The 18,157-nt window shown below is 50.1% G+C and overlaps 1 protein-coding gene across 3 annotated transcripts in view; it reads right to left on the bottom strand.

Annotated features, from left to right (window-relative positions):
• Nucleotides 1–2,209: 2,209 nt before the first annotated feature.
• The window catches only part of SLCO2B1 (solute carrier organic anion transporter family member 2B1), a 41,167-nt gene continuing 25,219 nt past the window's right edge, over nucleotides 2,210–18,157 (bottom strand). For 2 of the 3 annotated variants that reach the window (XM_027660080.1, XM_027660079.1), the window contains 8 exons: nucleotides 16,193–16,301; nucleotides 12,294–12,458; nucleotides 10,738–10,930; nucleotides 9,700–9,859; nucleotides 6,456–6,619; nucleotides 4,781–4,845; nucleotides 3,841–3,961; nucleotides 2,866–3,040 (listed from right to left, as the gene is read on the bottom strand). In XM_027660080.1, coding sequence (XP_027515881.1) covers nucleotides 2,866–3,040; nucleotides 3,841–3,961; nucleotides 4,781–4,845; nucleotides 6,456–6,619; nucleotides 9,700–9,859; nucleotides 10,738–10,930; nucleotides 12,294–12,458; nucleotides 16,193–16,301 — 1,152 coding nt within the window. Of the gene's footprint in view, nucleotides 3,041–3,840; nucleotides 3,962–4,780; nucleotides 4,846–6,455; nucleotides 6,620–9,699; nucleotides 9,860–10,737; nucleotides 10,931–12,293; nucleotides 12,459–16,192; nucleotides 16,302–18,157 lie in introns of all 3 variants that reach the window. The other variant, XM_027660081.1, reaches the window with a different exon arrangement.

Below are 18,157 nucleotides of genomic sequence, written 5' to 3'. Positions count from 1 at the left end.
CCTCCTGCTACAACAAAGTGCTGCATGAAAACATCCAGTGCTTCAGTTCCAGAAGTCCATGGAGTTCTGGCCCAGTTCTGGCCCTGTTAGTCTTCCCCAAGAAATGTATGGCTGCTGAGGTATATCCTGAAGTGCTCTGTAAATTCTATTTTAAGCTGTCTCCAGGGGAGTGTCTCCCCTGGGGAAAACCTGGAGAACAGAACAGGGTGGATTTTGCTGCTGCTATGACTTCCTTTGCTTCCTTCCCTTTGCAACCCTCCTACCTGCCTGCCACTTGCTCCCCATCAAACACTTCTCCTCCTGCTCCCTGGGTGCTGACAACCTTTTCATATTCCCTGGGTTTTATCCTCCTCCCAGCCTTTCCAAACTGCCTCCTTTTAATCTTCTCTGCCAAGTCAGTCCCTTTCAACAGCCTGCTCAAAGAGCACAGAGGAGGGGAAGGGGAAAAAGTGGGTTTATTTCTCTTGATAGAAACTCCAGCCCAAATTGATGGGAATTACCAGAGCAAAGGCACAATAACAGGCCCACAGCTGACCACAAAGCTGACACACTGTTTGCAATTACCTTGGATGCTTATCCACAGGGATCTCTCCTCTGCTGGAGGGGTAACCAGGAAAGGAAGAATTCAGGCTGTGCCACCTTGTGCATTGCCTGAGCAAAAAAACTTCATATGATGGGATAGGAGTTTTCCAAGTGGAAAATGGAAGTGGAGCCCCAAGCCCAGCAGGGAGAACAGGCCTTTCTGGGAGTGAAAGATCATCCAGTTCTACCCCCTGCCATGGGCAGGGACACATTTCACTATCCCAGGTTGCTCCAAGCCCTGTCCAACCTGGCCTTGGACAGTTCCACAGCTTCTCTGGGCCAAGAAGCAAATCTGTGGCAGATTCCTGGCAAAGCACGTGGCAGCTCCTGACTTTTCACTCCATGCAAAACAAAGTGTGTTGTTATTTATTTGTTGTGGTCTGGAAAGTACCTTGGAGCGACTTGGTATTGTGCAGAGCAAGGCAGGAAACCGCCTGCGAGCCGAGGGCTTGTGCAGAGCCAGGAAAGAACCTTCTTCTCCACAGGATGCAGCAAGGATGCCGCAAATTCCTGGGCTGCCAAGAGCTGGAGTGACCCCTGAGAGCATCCTGGACTGTCTCTTCCCTCCCCCAATCTGAAGAACCTCATTCTTATTCCACTCCTGTCTCGTTTAGCAACAGATGCTGCCTTGAAAATTGAGAACAGTGCAGAACTCCCCCAGATCTGGGGTGTCGTGGCCAGCATATGCTGCCTGTCCTTCTTTGAGTGGGTCCACCCACATCCACTCACACAACTGTCTGCCTTCTAGAACCTTCTTTGAAGCCAGAAGTCAGTTCTGACTTGATACCTGTGAACAGGGCTGTAGACTCTCTCAACCATCTCCATGAACATGAAGCACTGCACAAAAATAGGGGAAAAAAACCCCCAAGACCCTAAAAAATTCAAATTAATCTCCCAGTCTGCACTGTGGTAGTTGGGTCTCTCAAAATGGCTGGGCTAAGAGCCTGGTAGATATTTAGAAATATCTAAACCAGTCACTTACAGGCTTTTCTATCCTCCTCCACAGCTCTTCTCTGCATACCCCAGCCCTCACCAGAGGACTATTTTCCAGGGTAGGAGGAGTTAATGAATTTTCTCCACTGTGTATTTCTCTTCTGCATATTTGGGTTGAACTCAGAAGTTTTGTCTTCTCTACTAAATTCCATTCTGGAGCCAAAAATGACAAGTTCCCCCTGTGGTCTGTGGTTGCAAACTGGTGGTAGGAGAGCAGCAACACAATCTGGGCTTGAGAGGAAAGGAGCTCCAGGGTAGGATAAATGCAGAAAATAGAGGCAGCTACACCAAAATAACCCCAGACTCAACTTCTACCCCATAACCACAGACAGAAACCCCTTAAAGGAGCACAAGGCTGATGGGCTTTGTGCTCAGCTCAGAGCTCTGCCCAGTCTGGACAGGGATGGCTTCAACCTCCCTCTCTGATACTGCATCTCTGGGAAAAGTCCTGTCTTTGTCAAGCTGCAAACTAGGAAAGAGCCTGAACACTCAGGTGTTTCAGTAACCTCCTATGATAAGCACTGAGAATCAGAAAATAAGTACTGATAACTCAAAAATAAGAGTTATTATTATTACTATTATTATTATTATTATTATTGCAAAATGTGGCCCTGCTGGCAAAGTGCCCCAAGCCTGCAGGTATTGGAGTTTCTCCAGTTCCTTTTGATGTCTTCCCCTCCCCAGGATCCTTATCCCTGCCCCTCACCACCAAAGCTTCAGCAGATGTGTAGGTTGGTCCTTGGAAAGGTCCACAGCCAGTGACAAAAATCCCAGCAATGTCAGGTGGAGCTGGATGAAGCCTTCAAGGAAGAGAGACCATCTAACCCCCTGAGAGGAAAGGTAATAAGCACAGCTGACATTCTGGAGGCAAGGACAGACCATCACTCACAGAGATCTATGGGTTCAGTACAAAACCATTTTTTAAAAATGATTTATTGCTAAAAAAAAACCACTCACACACACAAAACTCTTCAGCTGTGTGGTTAATGTTCAGTGCTGGCATCACCAAGACTGTCAGCAGGAACAAATGCTTTGGAGGACATAAATCCTGAAGGCTGCAGCATCCAAAGGTTACGGTGAGTGGAATAATCCATGTGAAGGAACAAGCTGCACCACCGAGGTGGAAGAGGCAGAACAACGTATGGATGGACTTCCGGGCAGTGCAGGAGGAGTTATTCCCACCCAGAAGATCAGGAAGCAGCCCCATGGTCCACCACCATCCACCCTTCACAGTTAACGGGTGGGTGGCTTCACCTCCCCGGACACAGATCACAAGTCACCTTCTTGGTGTCACACTTTGGATTCTGGGGTCTTTGTGGACTTTCCTGCCAGCTTCTCCTTCTCTGGGTCTGCCTTTGTCTCTGCTGCCTTGCTGGCTTCCCTCTCCTGCTTCCTGAGGATCACGTACACAGCCACGAAGCACAGGAAGGCTCCCACCTCAAAGAAAAACTGGAGACCTAGGTACCTGTGGTGTGGGAACACAACAAATCAGGGTGGCCAGGGCACTGCCCTGGGCTTGAGGGTGGAAAGAACTTGACACGGTTACTGGTCAGAGAGTCATTCAATGATGAACCTGCCATGGGGATGGAATATCATCACCTAGAGCTCCTTCCCAGCCTCCTCACCATGCACAGGCTGCATTTGGTGTCTTCTGTGTGTCGAGATGGGGTGTTTTATGGGAAGATGAACCCCAGGGCACCAACACCCAATGTCCCCAGGCCCCCTGCAGCACCTCACAGGCAGGTTTGGGGCTGGACTGATCCCCACTGCTGCATTTCCCCCATGGAGAAGACATCAGGACAGGCTGCTTCTCTCTATTCACGTAAAAGGAGTCACCACAGCATCACACAACAGCTCAGGTTGGGAGGGACCTCAAAAACCCATGTGGTCCAACCTTCCATGGGAAAGGGAGCCTGGGGGAGATTGTCTAGAGCTTTGTCCACTCTCATCTTGAAAGCCACCAGTGAGGAGGACTCTACTGTGTCCCCAGGGAGATTGTTCCAGTGAAGGATTGCAGGGGTTCTCCTGGAACTGGACCTGTGTGGGCTACAGCAGCAAGTTTGCACAGTCCCTGGTGGGGTTTGGACCTGTGCCAGTGGTTTTCCAAACCATTCCTGGCCACTGCTGGGTGGTTACCCTGGCCCAGGGGGTTGTGAGTGCCCCTGTTTGTTCACCAGCAATTTATCCCATGTCAGAGGTGGGTGCCACGTTCCCCCTGGGTTTCCCTCTGCCCCCTCAGCCCTCCTGTTGTTGGGTCAGCCCTACCTTTGCCTGAAGAGGGTGTTGTCATAGTATCTGCAGGCTGCCTTCCTGTCACACCTCTTCTCCCACAGGATGCAGGTGGTGTCGATGGCGCTGCCGTACAGGATGGGCCCTGGCATCCACGCTGGAAGCAGAGAGGGCTTGGTTATGCCAAGGGAGCTGCTCTGCTGGCACCCACCCAAGCCTGGTGACTTCCCCGTGTGCTAAAGGGCTGGGAAGTGGTTCGGGATGGCCTTTGCTGTGGCCCATGAAGCCACTGGTCTTGCACAACACGCCAAGGCCTGGCTGTGTGTTTGCTCCCCATCGAGATGGAAGTTCTTCCTTCTCATTGCTCATCCCAGGAATCGCAGAATCATCAAGGCTGGATGAGACCTTCAAGATCTTCAAGTCCAACCATCAACACAGAACCACCATAATCACCCCTAAACCATATCCAGGCACCTCTTGAGCACTCCCAGAGACTGTGACTCCACCACCTCCCTGAGCAACTTATCTCAGTGCTCACCTCCTTCATGCCCTGAGCATTTGTGCCCCCTTCCACCACTGCTGTGCTATATTCTGGGAGCCTCCAGGTGAATGTGGATTTTCACCATCGGAAAAATAACTAGTGGGATTACAGGACAAGGTTTGGAGCCACCCTGATGTGCTGGAGGCAAACACAGCAATATCTACCCACAACCAAGGGGCAACCTCCTGAATCTAAAGGTATTTCCAGCCTCCTTTTATTTTATTAAATTATGTAATTTATCCCCACGGAAGTGCCTTGTCCCCTCCCCATGTGCAGCCCCCCAGACCCTGCAATGTAGCATCTTTCTCTGGCTTAGGACAGGCTTTGATTAGTCTGAATACACAGCACGCCTGCTGCATCAGGGATGAAATCCCTCCAGACCTCCAAGAGCTACCATTATTCTCCAGGATGGGTTTTTAATACATTTTAATTTACCTAAAACTCTCAGCAGCATGAATTGTATCCCAACAGCAAAGGATTTGTCTTCAGGCTGGATGCTCCTGAAAAACAAAAAGGAAAATTTGCCCTCTGGCCAATCCCACAAAGGTGGATGTTTCCCTCCCTGGCACAACACCTCACCCAAAAAGTTGTCCTTCATCCCAGCCACCAAGGACCTCAGGGAGTTCCCATTTAGGTCAGCAAAGATGATGAGGTTTCATTCATTAGGGTCACACACTGACCACAGCTTTTCCTTGGCCTGAAAATCCTCCCTAAAAGACAGGGAGGAGCTCAGGTAAAGTATTTTTGCTTTTCATTTAAAGAATCCCCATGAGTAAAACACAAGCAACACAAGGGATGCTTTTTGTAACCGAACAAGGGATTTACATGCTGAGGAAGTGGCTGGTTTTGGGGTGGGAAGCCCCAGTGTCTATTTTGGTGGTACCCCAGTTTTCTGGAATCAATATTCCAGGCTGTGGTTCCTGCTGGTCACACATGGGAGAGGACTGGGTGGCAGAGGACATCCAGGTCATCACCCTCAGGGGACTCAGCTCCCCTTTCCTCTCGGACTGCCTGGAGCACTCACAGCTCCTGCAGTCAAAGTAAAAACAGATTTTTAACCGCAGCTTTTCTCTAAAAAGCAACTGTTTGGAATGTTTGAACCACAGAAGTGTGCTTGGAAGCATCATTTATAGACTAATACAAGGATTCCTCCATGGTTTTCCCCTCTCTTCCAGCACATTCCCAGGTCAGCCCATCCTGGGGTCCAGCCCCACTAGTCTGGGTCTCATGTTTAGGCTGTTGCTGCTGCCCCATAGGCACCTTTCCAAGGGGGTGGGAAGCTGGAGAACTAATCGCCTCTTTGCCCTGGGAAGGGAGGCTGTATCCAAGCAAAGGAAGGTAATTAAACTTCTTAACTCAATACAGAGCCGCATTAAAACGAGCCAAAATACTGCTGAGCTAAATCAATGCTGAGTTAATGGTGCATCTCCTTGCTGAGGTACCAGCCGTGGGTGGGGAGCAGGAACAGGATGGCTGCTGGCTCTGAAGGCTGTGCTGAGACCAGGACTGGGGCTGCTGAGGGCCATGTGGGGTTCCTGTGAGCCTCATGGCCCCGTGGGTGGGTGGAGATGCTGTGGTGTGACACCCACCAGGTGTTGCTCAGGTGTGACACCCACCACAGTGCCTTCCAGGAGCACCTGGCCACACAGCTCCATGGCAAAGCCTCCAGCAGCCTGAAGTCTCCACTTGCTGCTTAATTCTGCAGGATTCAGCAGCAATGGCCAAGGAGACCTTGGAAGAGCCTTTGTGGTGCCACAGCAGCAGGAACTCTGCCAGTGCAGGGTCTTCAAAAGCAAGTCTCAGCTTGGAGATACTTCTGATGTTTCCGTCCTGCCCAGCCATGCCAGGGCTTGCCAGCAAAGCCCAGCCTGCTCCCATTCCCAGCCTGAAAGGTGGACATCCACATGCAGTGCCAGATGGCAGGAGCAGAGGCACCAACACATGCAGAATCCATGTCAAAGCACCGGGAGGAACTGGGCACGAGGTGTAACACAGGGCTGGTTTAACCCTCAGCTGGAGAAAACCTTCCTCCTCAACCCAAGGACCCCCAACCACCACCTCTGGAGGCCTTTGTGGCTGCACCCAGACCGTGACTGACCCAGCAGCCCACCTGAGGATGAGCATGAAGGACGGGGTGTGGGATGTGCTGGCGAGGATCCCAGCCAGGCAGGACAGGACCACGAAAGGCAGGAAGAGGTGGGAGCAGCCGGTGCCGCAGGTCCCGGGAGTGGCAAAACTCCCGTTCTCGGAGATGCAGCTGCAGTTGGTGTAGTTCTGGAAAGGGGAGAGAAAAGCCAGAGGCTGCTCATCTGAAGGTAGAAGGGAAAGCTGCCAGCTGCCATACTGAGGGTGTCTGTAACTAATTAGTGGTAATTAGCACTCAGGGACACGTCTCTTCCAGTGCCCAAAGGGGCTCCAGGAGAGCTGGACATGGCATTGAAAGACAGGACAAGGGAGAATGGCTTCCCACTGCCAGAGGGCAGGGTTACGTGGGATATTGGGAAGTAATTCTTTGCTATGAGGGTGGTGAGGCCCTGGCACAGGTTGCCTGGGCTCTGTCACCTGTACCCAAGTTGTGTCCTGCTGGGAGACCCCTCACACAGGGACTGTGTGCAGGGCAGAGCTGCAGCCAAAGCCAGAGCCCAGGCTCAGAGGAGTCTTAAATCAGAAAATGCTTACAAGGGGAAAGTATAAAACCTCACCTTTGAGAGAGGGTCATAAATAACTGGCAGAGCCTTAGCAAAGGGAAGATGCCTCGAGGTGATGGATGAGGATTTTTTTTCCTTTTCTCCATTTTTTAGTTCCAGTTCTCTCCTTTTTTTTTTTTCTTTTCATTTTTGGAAGTGACTTTTAAATAAAATCAGCATGATCTTTTGGTTGCACAGTTTTACAAAGGGGTGGCAGTTTGCAGAAAGCTGATCCCAGAGGCAGGAGCAGCTCAGGGTCCCCCAAAACCCTGTTCCTACAGCACTGCCTGCAGAGTGGCTTTGTGACCACAGGGAACTGCTCCTGGTTGAGAGCATGGGGGGAGAGTTAGGGTGAAAAGGGACACAATCCCTCCTCCCACCTCTAGCAAAGAGGATTCAATATTTGAAATGAACACTGGGATTCATCTTCAGCCACCTGAAAAGGACTAAACCAAACTCATCCTTCTCTGGAGGAAGAGGTGGGTCTGCAGAGCACCCCCCACAGATAAGTGAGAGCTGGGGCGAATTTGGGCCCAAGCAGCGAACAAAAAAGCAACCAGATAAATAAAAACTCTCTCAATCTGTGTCACCACCACCTTCTACAGAGAATCAGGGTCACCACACTGAGGGGACTCACACAAAGCCAAGTGCAGACAGAGGGCTGGGGATGAAGGCTCTGCCCCTTTCATTCCAAACCCCAGAGGATTGTAGAGCAGGGAGCATGACCCCAGCTGCAAAACCCTCTGAGCAGAGGGCAAAAACCACAAAGCCTCTGGGGGGTCTGTCCCTGGGAGAGGCACTGTCTGGGCAGCAGTGCCACAAGGCTGATGCAACACCAGGGCTGGGAAAAACCACCTGGCGAGAGGAGAACAACCCAAGAGCAGCCTTGAAACCAGGGCTGTGGCTTCTGGCACACAGCCAGCCCAGGGTTTTTCAAGGTCAAACATCACCAAAGCACCATTTAGAAATTGCTTTCTTGAGAGAAAGCAAGTCCCAGCTGGGACCCTGTTGGACTCTAAATTCTGGGATGTGTGCTGACCAGCTCAGATCTGACTTGGCTGGCAGCTGATCCCACCCATGACTGCGGACAGGGAGAGCTGAGAGGGCACAGAAACCCAGGAGAGCCCTGTGGCAATGGAGATTCCAGCAGGGAGAGCTTCCCAGGGAAGTCCTTGCGGCCACCTCACTTCAACAGGTCACACTGCACCCAACCAAACAGCAAAGCACCTACAGGTTGTCACTGCGAGGTCCTACTCCTGAATAAAATGTGGAGGTTCCTGCTGCTGCCTGTGGAATTTGGGGATATCAGCTGATGCAAACAGCAAATGGCTTTCAGCATCCAAGAACTTTAGAAGGAGTCAAAGCAAGGCTCCTCTGGAAGGGCTGCAGCAAAGTGAGCACACAGCTGTAGGTTTTTCTGCACACTGGGAGGGTTTCTGGAAACCCTAGGACACGGAAAGCAGCAGGTAATGAGTGCCACGGGTCCCTGCCCTGGCAGAGAGGCTGCAAATGGTAAGAAAAGTGTAAAATTTCCAACAAAACAGGTGCTGGAAGAATGCCATAAATGCAATAATGTCTTTTTTCCTTTTATTCAACAGGTAATACCTGAAAGGAAAAGCTGATGATGGCTTTGCCGAGTAGTGTTGGCGTGGCACCATCAGAGCAGCCCTGGTTTTGCTGTAGGCTGTGGCTACACATAATTATAGGATTAATGGATGCAGGAGTGGGACACACTGAGGAGAACAGGATGTCAAAGGGCTGGAGGCATCTTTAAGCAAGAAAAAAGCAGCTGAAAAGGATCTGCTGCACAAAAGGCAGGCCCGGGGATGCAGAAAAGCACATCTGGGACTAAGCTCTGGCAGAAAACATAATTGTTATTAAAATGAAGAGCTGTTAATTAACAAAATGCTGCTAACTGCCCAGACAGTCCCATGCTGCCATTATATCCTGTGCCAAGAACACAGCAGGGAAACTACTCATCCTATATGGATTGCTAATGATTTTCCAGGTATTCAAAGCACTCAGAGCTGCTCCCTGAGGCAAATCCTCTTGGGAGAGCAGTTTGGGTGACACCTGGTGCAAGACACGGAGGTATGTGACAGTGGGCACCTCCTGTATGGATATTTTCCCTTCATAACCCCAGAAAAAAGAGGAAGCACATGGATTCCATCCAGTTCCAGGGAACTTCAGGTATGTGATGCCTAAACTGGGATCCTGGTTTTGGGAGGTGCCTATTCAAGGATGGGGCAAATCACAGCAGGGCATCCACAGACTTGGGGTCATGCAAAGTGCTCTGCTTGGCCTTCCCATCCTGCACATCCTCCTGTCCCACCACAGGAGACACAGCTCAGGAAGGTGACCTTCCTGGTGACCATTTGGGGATGAGGGGAAAGCAGAAGGTCTTTGCATCTTCCATGGAAAAAGTCCGCTCAAGAAAGGAAGCCAGGGTTTGGGAAGCAAAACCTTCCCTTGGGGGTCAGGTGAGTGTGGAAGGACATGTAAAATATTGGATGCCTCAGAGGTTTCTTCTTGCTGTTTTGCCCAACCTTCCCTGCTCATTCCACATGGATCACACAGAGCTTGTCCAACACTAACAAACACCACTAATTGCCAGTGCCTTGGTCATCCCTCCTCAGCCATCCCACAGGCACAGTGGGAATGACTCACCAGGACTACGTTGGTGCCCTCCTGGATGTTGACAGCCCTGCAACCAGCAGCACAAGGTGAGGTGTACTCGATGGAGTTGGAGCCACAGATGGGGTTATAGGCCTTCTCAGGGCAGTTGCACTGCAGGTTACACTCCAACTCGTGGTGCCCAAATTCAGAGCTGCAGCAGGGAGAAAATATTAATGCAAGGTATTGAGCATCACTAATATGCATCTTACATAGAAAACATGCCACGTGTACATTGAGACTAGTAAAAAACCCCTTGATTGCTCAACCAAACCTTCCCCAAACGTGAGTGGGGAAATTCCACTGTAACCCCACAAGGCTTTGCTCTGCCTGGGCAAAGCATCCTGACCACAAATGGTCAAGACAGTCACCCACTTCCCTCATATTTGGGGGTTTGGGGTACTTGCAATGTTCTGAGCTTCCCACTGAGGGCCAGGACCAGGTTCCACCAAAACCACAAGACACTGAACGTGTGGATTCACAGAAACTTGGATCAAGCCTTGAGGGAAGACAAGAAGATCCTGCCCACGTTGTAGCTGCACAGGGAAGCAGCCACAGCCTTAAAGGTGTGATCCCAGGGCTGGCCCCTGCCCAAATTATTCACGGGTGCATAACTTGCTCTGCTTTCCAAGATGGAATTTTAATCCTGTGCTGTTTGTGCCAAAAATGTGTTTACTTCGGGTTGTATGCTACACTTGTTCTACAGTAGGAAATCCCAGCAACTGGACTCTTACAACTCTGCTCCTAAATATCTTTATGTTAAAAAGGTTTTAATTCTAAGGAGATAAAGCTCAAATGATCCCATGCATGGGATAAATTAAAAATATATTTTCTGCCCTAAACTTGAGGACACAGCGGATTCCGTGTTCATCCACAATAATTTCTAGCCTTATTTTATCACCATTAAATATTTCTCCTGAGGGAATAAACCTATTTCTGGGCATTCTGCTTAACTCACACCTCCCCCCCGAGGAATGCACCTGGATTGGGGTGTGCACACAGCCCTGGGAGTGACCTGCCCATGCCTGGTACCTGCCGCTGTAGGTGACGCCCGCGACCTTCTGCGTAGGGCAACCAAGGAAGAGGAGGGGGAAGGCCACCAGCAGGCACAGGAGCATGCCCAGGACACACATGGCACTGCACTGCCTCAAGGACATCTGGAACCGCTTGAGGATGGCACCGCCCACCACGATCCCCACCATCGCCCCCGGGATGTTCACAGCACCTGGGGAAAGGCAGGTCATGGAATCATGGAGTCACAGAACAGTTTGGGTTGGGAGGGACCTGAAAGATCACCTTGTTCCAAACCCCTGCCACGGGCAGGGACACCTTCCACTAGCTTTGGAAGGTTGCTCCAAGCCCCGTCCAATCTGGACACCTTGGACACTTCCAGGGATGGGGCAGCCACAGCTCCTCTGGACAACCTGTGCCAGGGCCTCCCCACCCTCACAGCCAACAATTCCTTCCTAATATCTGATCTAAAGCCATTCCCCCTTGTCCTATCATCATATGTTGTTTTCCATCCTCTGAGCCATCTCAGTCCCTTCACACAGCAAAGACCCAGAAGATTTGCTGTTGAAGTTCTATTTTTCAGCAGAGGTGATCCAGAAGGGACCAAGGTTTTTGCAGGGACTGGTGAAATAATGCTACAAAAAAGCTGCTTTTCAAACCCAGCAGGATCCCAAAGCAAACTGGCTGCCTTCTGTACCCACGGATTAGAGATGTAGGGAGCAGTGGGAAGCTGTGCTTCACCCAGAAACTGTGACTTTTCAGTGTAGACAGGAGGAAACACCAAGTAAACCTAAAATGTTTAATTTTCACACAGTGCAGGATTGTCACCCTTGTAAAACTGTGAAGATTTCCACCACAGACTTAGTGTTCTGCAAACCCCATTTTTACAATGGGAGCCCAAAGTTCAGCTCCAGAAGTGCAAACTCTTTTAATTCAGCAAAGAACCAATGGGGAGGCTGCTTTCAGCCCATAAATACCCTGAAAGGAAAGAATTTTCAACTACAGAAAGCTTTTTGATCTATCAGAAGGCGGCAAAGCAAGATTCGGTGGTGGGAACAAAGGGTAGGGAAGTTCATCTGTGAAATACAGAGAGGGTAAATCAAGGTTGGGAACAGCTCAGCTGGGCAGGACACAACTGCTTCAGCATTTAACCTTCCTGCCTGTGTTAAGCTCAGGGTGGTGGGCTTTGCCAGCCTGCTCTGCTCACTTTCTTCTGATTTATTTGTTGCACACCTCAGATTGTTAACCCAACGATGGATGTGAAGTAATCCCTGATACAGAACACGCAGAATTCACATCTGATGTTTCCCTGCTCCCTCGATGCAGTGAGTTCCCTTCCTCTCCTTGATTACAGAAAACAGCTTTAGATAACACACATTTCTCCAGGTCTTAAAATATCCCAGCAAGCTCAGGCTGCAGTGGAAAGGAAGGAAAGCAAGCAGATAGGAGCTGAGCAAGTGTATGGGCAAGGACCTTGTGCCATGTCTGTCTGTGGGTCATGGAAGGAGACCAGCAGCTCCAGAGGAATTCTTTGTAATTTTCACACCATTTTTTAAGGAGTGCTCAGCAACACTTACCAATGATCATGTTGGCAAAGGATGCTGTGAGGGAGAACTGTCTCTCCAGGAACTTGCCCATGAACGTTGCTAAACCAGCAACCATGGCAGAGATGTTGACCTGAGCCAGCACCACCAGCAGGTAAACGGGGTGACGCAGGTTCCTCAACAGCACCAGAGGAAAACCTGAAAGGAGAAGGGCAAAGCTGTTGCATACAGAGCAGGGGTACAGCAAAATATTATTCCTAGAATCATAGAAAGGCTTGGGGGGGAAGGGACTGTAAAGCTCATCTCATTCCAGCCCTTTCCCTGGAGCTTTCTGGCAGGGCTTCTGCTAACACAAACACAAGAGGAGATGGGAAGTCATTAAAAGTTAATTTATTTGTTTGCTGCAGTTGCAATTTCAATGTCCTTTTTGTTTCAATCATAAAAAATGCAATTTTTCTTTGTTTACAGGCAAGAAACACTCCAGCAAATTCCCCTGTGGCTGAACCCTGGAGAAGAGGGATCTTCAGCCTTCTTAGCAAAGACAGACACCCCGGGGGGAATCAGGGTGCCCAGTGCTGACATTCTCCAGCTGGGAGGCTGGAATTGTCCATCCTGGAGTGATTTCTCCTTTGTGACACCCCAAACCCACTTTCTCTGCTGCTGTTGCTCCCCCTGAGCCATTGCCTCCCCCCCATGCTCCCTGCCTGGCTTTGCAAAGGGCAACTTCCAGACAAACAGATGACGAGTTTCTCAGATGAGGGCTCGGAAAGCCAACATGCTGGAGCAGAGATAAGGAATTAACAGGGAGGATTAATGCAAGGGCCTGCCATAAATTAATGGTTTTAACTCTTAGCAGCTCCCAAACAACTGGGACAATCTTTCTATCTGCTCCAGCACAGCAGCTCTGGGAGAACTATCTGGTGCTCTTCTGGGAGGTGCCCCAAGCTGTGTGTTTATTTTAGTTGTCCTAAATGTTATGTGAAGAGCAAAAGAACCCTCTGTGGATGCAGCAGGGTCCTCCAAATCCACAGGCTAAGCTCCTGTTCATGGGAGTGTTGCCTCTCCAGGTCAGCACTCTGCTCTCGGGGTCAGGCAAGCAGCCAAAAATGTTGGGGAGTAGCAAAAGCAGGTCACTAGAGAGGGTCCAAGCATGCAAGATATGGTCAAGGACCCTAAAATACTAAACCACTGGAGAGCTGGGAGGGCAGCAGGCAGCTGGAGAGGGAATGGGCTGTTAGACCAACGTGAACCCAAGAAGGGAGGTGGTTTTTCTCCTAAGTACCACTAAAATCCTGATTTTTGAAGCATATTCCAGCCATATTGCAAATATGAAACCTCAGTTGAGACCTCCTGCGAGCTAATCCAGCCTTTTCTGGAAGTTGGTGGAAATCTTCCACAAAAAAGCTCTTTTCCCCAGAGTTTTTGGTCTTTTCAATCAAACTATGCCCCCTCTGCCACCCCAGATCAGAGCTAAAAAGTACAACACTGAGCAGGTCACAGGAAGATTTCTGTCCTCTGCAATCACCTCCTCGTGACTAATTGGATCTCCCTCCCAGCTCCAGGGAGGAAGCTGGGCAGATATTAAAAGCAAGTGGAAACTGTACAATAATAATCAAAAAATGTCTTTGAAACTGTCTGTAGGGACCATAAGAGTAACAAACAAGTCACAAGCACAGTGTTCTAAATGCTCTGAAGATCACCTTTAATGGATTAATTCCCAGTGTGTGCAACAGAATCTGCACGTCCTCCCAGGTGTTTTCAACAGAAGCCTGGAAATTAGCAATGGAAATTACTCCAGGCTGGCTAAATCCTAGTTTTTTCATTACTGTGAGCAGATCCAATGCCTGCAAAAGGAGCACCTTGTGAGTGTGAGGAGCAGGGTGCAAGCCAGTGTCACATCTTTCACCACAGAGCTCTGGCTTTCCTAGATTTGGAGAACTCCAGGCAGCAGAGCCTGCTCCCTTCTGGGGCAATCGACCTCCTTGCTTTGAAATGCCTTTGCCTGAGCATTTATCCTGTCCACAGCTCCATCCTCTTATTGCTGACTGGGGATGGAAAAGCCCTTCCTGTCCTTGAGGCAGAGTTTCCAGGGCTTTGCAAACTGCTCATCACACCTTGCTCCAGAGAGATTCAAAGCCCAGAGAAAGGGACATCCTGAAGAACCTCCTGGGATGGGCTCTAACTCATCCTTGGTTTGTTTGCCATACTTGGCAAAAAATCCCACAAGCCTGATTTTGCTCTCTACTTGTCCCCATGGGCCACAGGACACATGGCAAAATGCTTCCTTTTCATGGAATGGTTTGGGTTGGAAGAGACCTTAAAGATCATCCCATTCCACCCCCCTGCCATGGCCAGGGACACCTTCCACTAGCCCAGGTTGCTCCAGCCTGGCCTTGGACACTTCCAAGGTGATTCAGGATGGAAAATCTCCAAATTCTGTTTTCATAAATTAGTTTGTAATTAAAAAAAAAAAATAGAGAGAAGAAACAAAACAAGCAGGAGACTGACAAAATGGGAAGGAAAAATCTTTAGACTTCACCCGAATTGTCCCCATCTCAGCACCACACACACTACCCACCACCCAGTTTCTGGCTCTAAAAAAGGGGTTTGTATCAGAGATCCTGGTGATTTCAGCAAAATCGCTCTCTTGACAGAAAATAGACACTTTGTTTCTTTCAGAACCAGGTTTGAGGGGATAAATTCTCAGAAATAATGAGTTTTGAGCACAACCCTGACACAGCAACTCTGATACAAGCCCCGAGCCAAACCTGCAGCTCCAGCAGAGGTAGGATATCTCCTTCTCTCCACCCAGCGGCAGGGAGCTCATTTTTATTCATGTTTCAGAGGCAAAGTGTCAGTGTGAAAGTCCCATCTGAGCACTATAAATCTGTTCCCATGCAATTGCTTCCAAAACACAGGTTTTCTAAATGACAATGCCCCAAGGTCAGGGGGGGAATAACCCCCTGCCTGACTCCCCTAATTGAGCATTAGGCCAGAGAGCAGCAGAATAAAAACCTGCCCACGCTCATCTGGCTGTGCCTGCCCTGCACTGACCTTCAGAACACAGACAGTTTCCAACAAATTAAAGAGACAATATTCAGGAAATATGGAGGAAGCTGACACGGACTGACTTCAGAAGGCCACTTCTTATAAGTAATTACCAAAGTGCAGAATATTTCCTTCAAAAAACACCCAACCCAACCTTTAGCAGTTGCCTCCCCAGACTAAGCTCTTCAGCACAAAGAGCTCACTCACTCCTAAACAAGTTAATTGCAGTGGATTACTGGATTCAAACCACCCTTCTGCTTTTAGCTGCTCAGACCCTGGCTCCAGGCAGTGCCAGCCACCCTCGGTGGGACAGGAGGTCAGCCCGGCTTGGATACTGTCACTAGCCTTCATGAGGGAGTCTGGAGAGGTTTTTTGAGGATGAAAAGTTGCCAGTGCTGCTGTGGGTGTGATTCCTGCTCAGTTCTGGATGCACCTAAGCCGCAAAACCCCTCCAGCTGAAGAGGGTCTTTCCCTTCCCATGGCTCTGCTCCAGGCTCACAGATTGCACCCCTCTTTCCTGCCTGGATCTGGGCTCTGATGAGATTTTTGCCTCTGTTTCCTGCCCACCTGAGCCATAAAGCATAGACTCACAGAAGGGTTTGAGCTGGAAGGGACCTTAAAGGTAATTTTGTTCCAGCCCCTCTGCCACGGGCAGGGACACCCTCCACTATCCCAGATTGCTCCAAGCCCTGTCCAACCTGGCCTTGGACACTTCCAGGGAACCCAACAGTGTGCCTAAGTTGCATCTTGAGGGGTTCCCAAGGAGGTGGGCTGAGCACAGGGAGGAATATCCCTCTTTCCTACTGGCATTGCAGCCCACGGCTCATCCTCTCTGCCAGCAGAGGAGCCCTGTCCGTGTGGGAGGAGGGAATTCTCACACTTACGTTTGATGAACTCGACCAGAGAGAGGTTCTGTGTGTGTTCAGGCCTCGCCCTCAGCTGGCTGAGCATGTCCTCCTTCTTCTTGCTGTCACTCTCCTTCCCACTCACCACCTGGGGGCAGAGGACAGGCTGTCACTGCACAGATCATGCCAGGGTTTCCCCTGAATTCACTTCTCCTCTCCCAAATCCCTGCAGACACCAGATCGTGCTTCTTGCCGATGGAGTTTGCAACGTTCCTGGGCTTGGCCATCACTGTCTGTGTCCACAATGCCAGGATTCCAATGGGGCTGAAAGCATCCATATATCCATGTTACAGGGGCACAGAGCTTCCCCACCTTTCCCAACAGGAATGGATCACACTTCATCAACGCCAAGCTGTGACATTACCCAGGTACAGCCCACTGTGTGCTCAGCTCCCAGGAATATGGAAATCCAGGAGGTGTAAACCTTTGCAGTGGGAAAGATGGATACCCTTAGGGAGATGGGTTTCCTCCCCAGAGGTTCTTTTTTACCTCTGAGTGTGGGGAGGGAACAGCCATAAGAATCCAAGGGGTGACACACCTGGATCTCCACCCAGCTTCCAACCAGTCTGGACACTGGTTTTGGGTGGAGGATGAGCAGGTCCCGTGCCTCTGGGTGCAACAACCAAGTGTGCAAGTGCCCTCTTACAGCAAGGAAAGAGGCAGCAATTGTAAGGGGAAACAAATCCAGGCAAGAAGGGAGTCTGGGATGGAGGCAAAATGTCTTTCATCTCCCAAAGGCTGCCCAGGGCAGTGGGGGAGGCCCCATCTCCAGAGGGATTTAACAGCCTTGTGAATGTGACACTTGGGGACATGGGTTAGTGGTGGCTTTGTCTGGGCTGGGGGAATGGTTGGACTAGGTGGTCTCTGAAGGCTTTTCCAACCTAAACAATTCTGTGATTCTATGGTTCTGTGTCCCAGAGCCACCTGGAGCAGGGATGTACTGGCAAGAACAGGGAGCAGCCACTGACCCCTGACCTCTCCCAGCCCCTTTTAATTCTTCTTCTGCTCCTGGAAACTTCCACTGGATTCAAGCAACTCCTCCTCCTTTAGTGCTTTTAATTTCTTTTAGCCACACTGAATTATGTTGTCACTACCCCAGGATCATGGAAGATCACCCAGTTCCACCTCCTGCCATAGGCAGGGACACCTTCCACTAGCCCAGGTTGCTCCAAGCCCCATCCAACCTGGACACCTTGGACACTTCCAGGGATGGGGCAGCCACAGCTTCTCTGGGCAACCTGTGCCAGGGCCTCACCACCTATGGAGTGCTTGGAGCATCCAAGGTCCTTTGTAGCCTCACTAGATGACAGCCTGCCAGAGGCAAGTGTCCAACATCCCATGGCATCCTTCCTCCCTCAGCCAGCAGAAGCCAAGGGAGTGGAGGATTTCTTGGACGAACTTCTGCAGGCTGCAGCCTACTCTGCAGGCTTTTAGGGGAATCACTGGACCAGAGGGCATTAATTAGTTTAGACGTGCTACTGTGCATGAGTAACAGCAGAAGGGGTTCAAGCAAGAGTGTGGTTTTCATGGAAAACCACAGAGTATTTCCAGACAGAGCCAACAGCCTCAGTTCTGACATCTCCCACTGGCTCAGCAGCAGCTCTGCTGCAGCTCCCAGCACAGATCTGAGCTGGACAAATGAGTTCATTCAACAGCAATTAATGTTCTTAATGGACAGAAAGAAATAGGCAGCTCTTGGGCTAAAATGATCTCTTTTGCCCTGAAACCCAGACTGGTTATTAAACACCAGAGAGGGCAAAGTGCCTGTGCTGCAAGTGCCACGTTCCCTTTTTGAGGGCAAAAGTGATGAAACCCCCTTCCTGTTTTTTTTAATGCTGGAGCTCAGGGTTTAATACATTTTTCAAATGCACAGATAAAATCCAGCTCTCCCTTTCACTTTTCAATTAGTTACAAGGTCTCTTCTCTCTGCTCTGAAGCTGCAGC

The sequence above is a fragment of the Corapipo altera genome, unplaced genomic scaffold (genome assembly GCF_003945725.1).
Source record: "Corapipo altera isolate COAL_440 unplaced genomic scaffold, ASM394572v1 74, whole genome shotgun sequence".
Taxonomy (NCBI): Eukaryota; Metazoa; Chordata; class Aves; order Passeriformes; family Pipridae; genus Corapipo; species Corapipo altera.
This window is presented reverse-complemented; position numbering and strand designations above follow the sequence as displayed.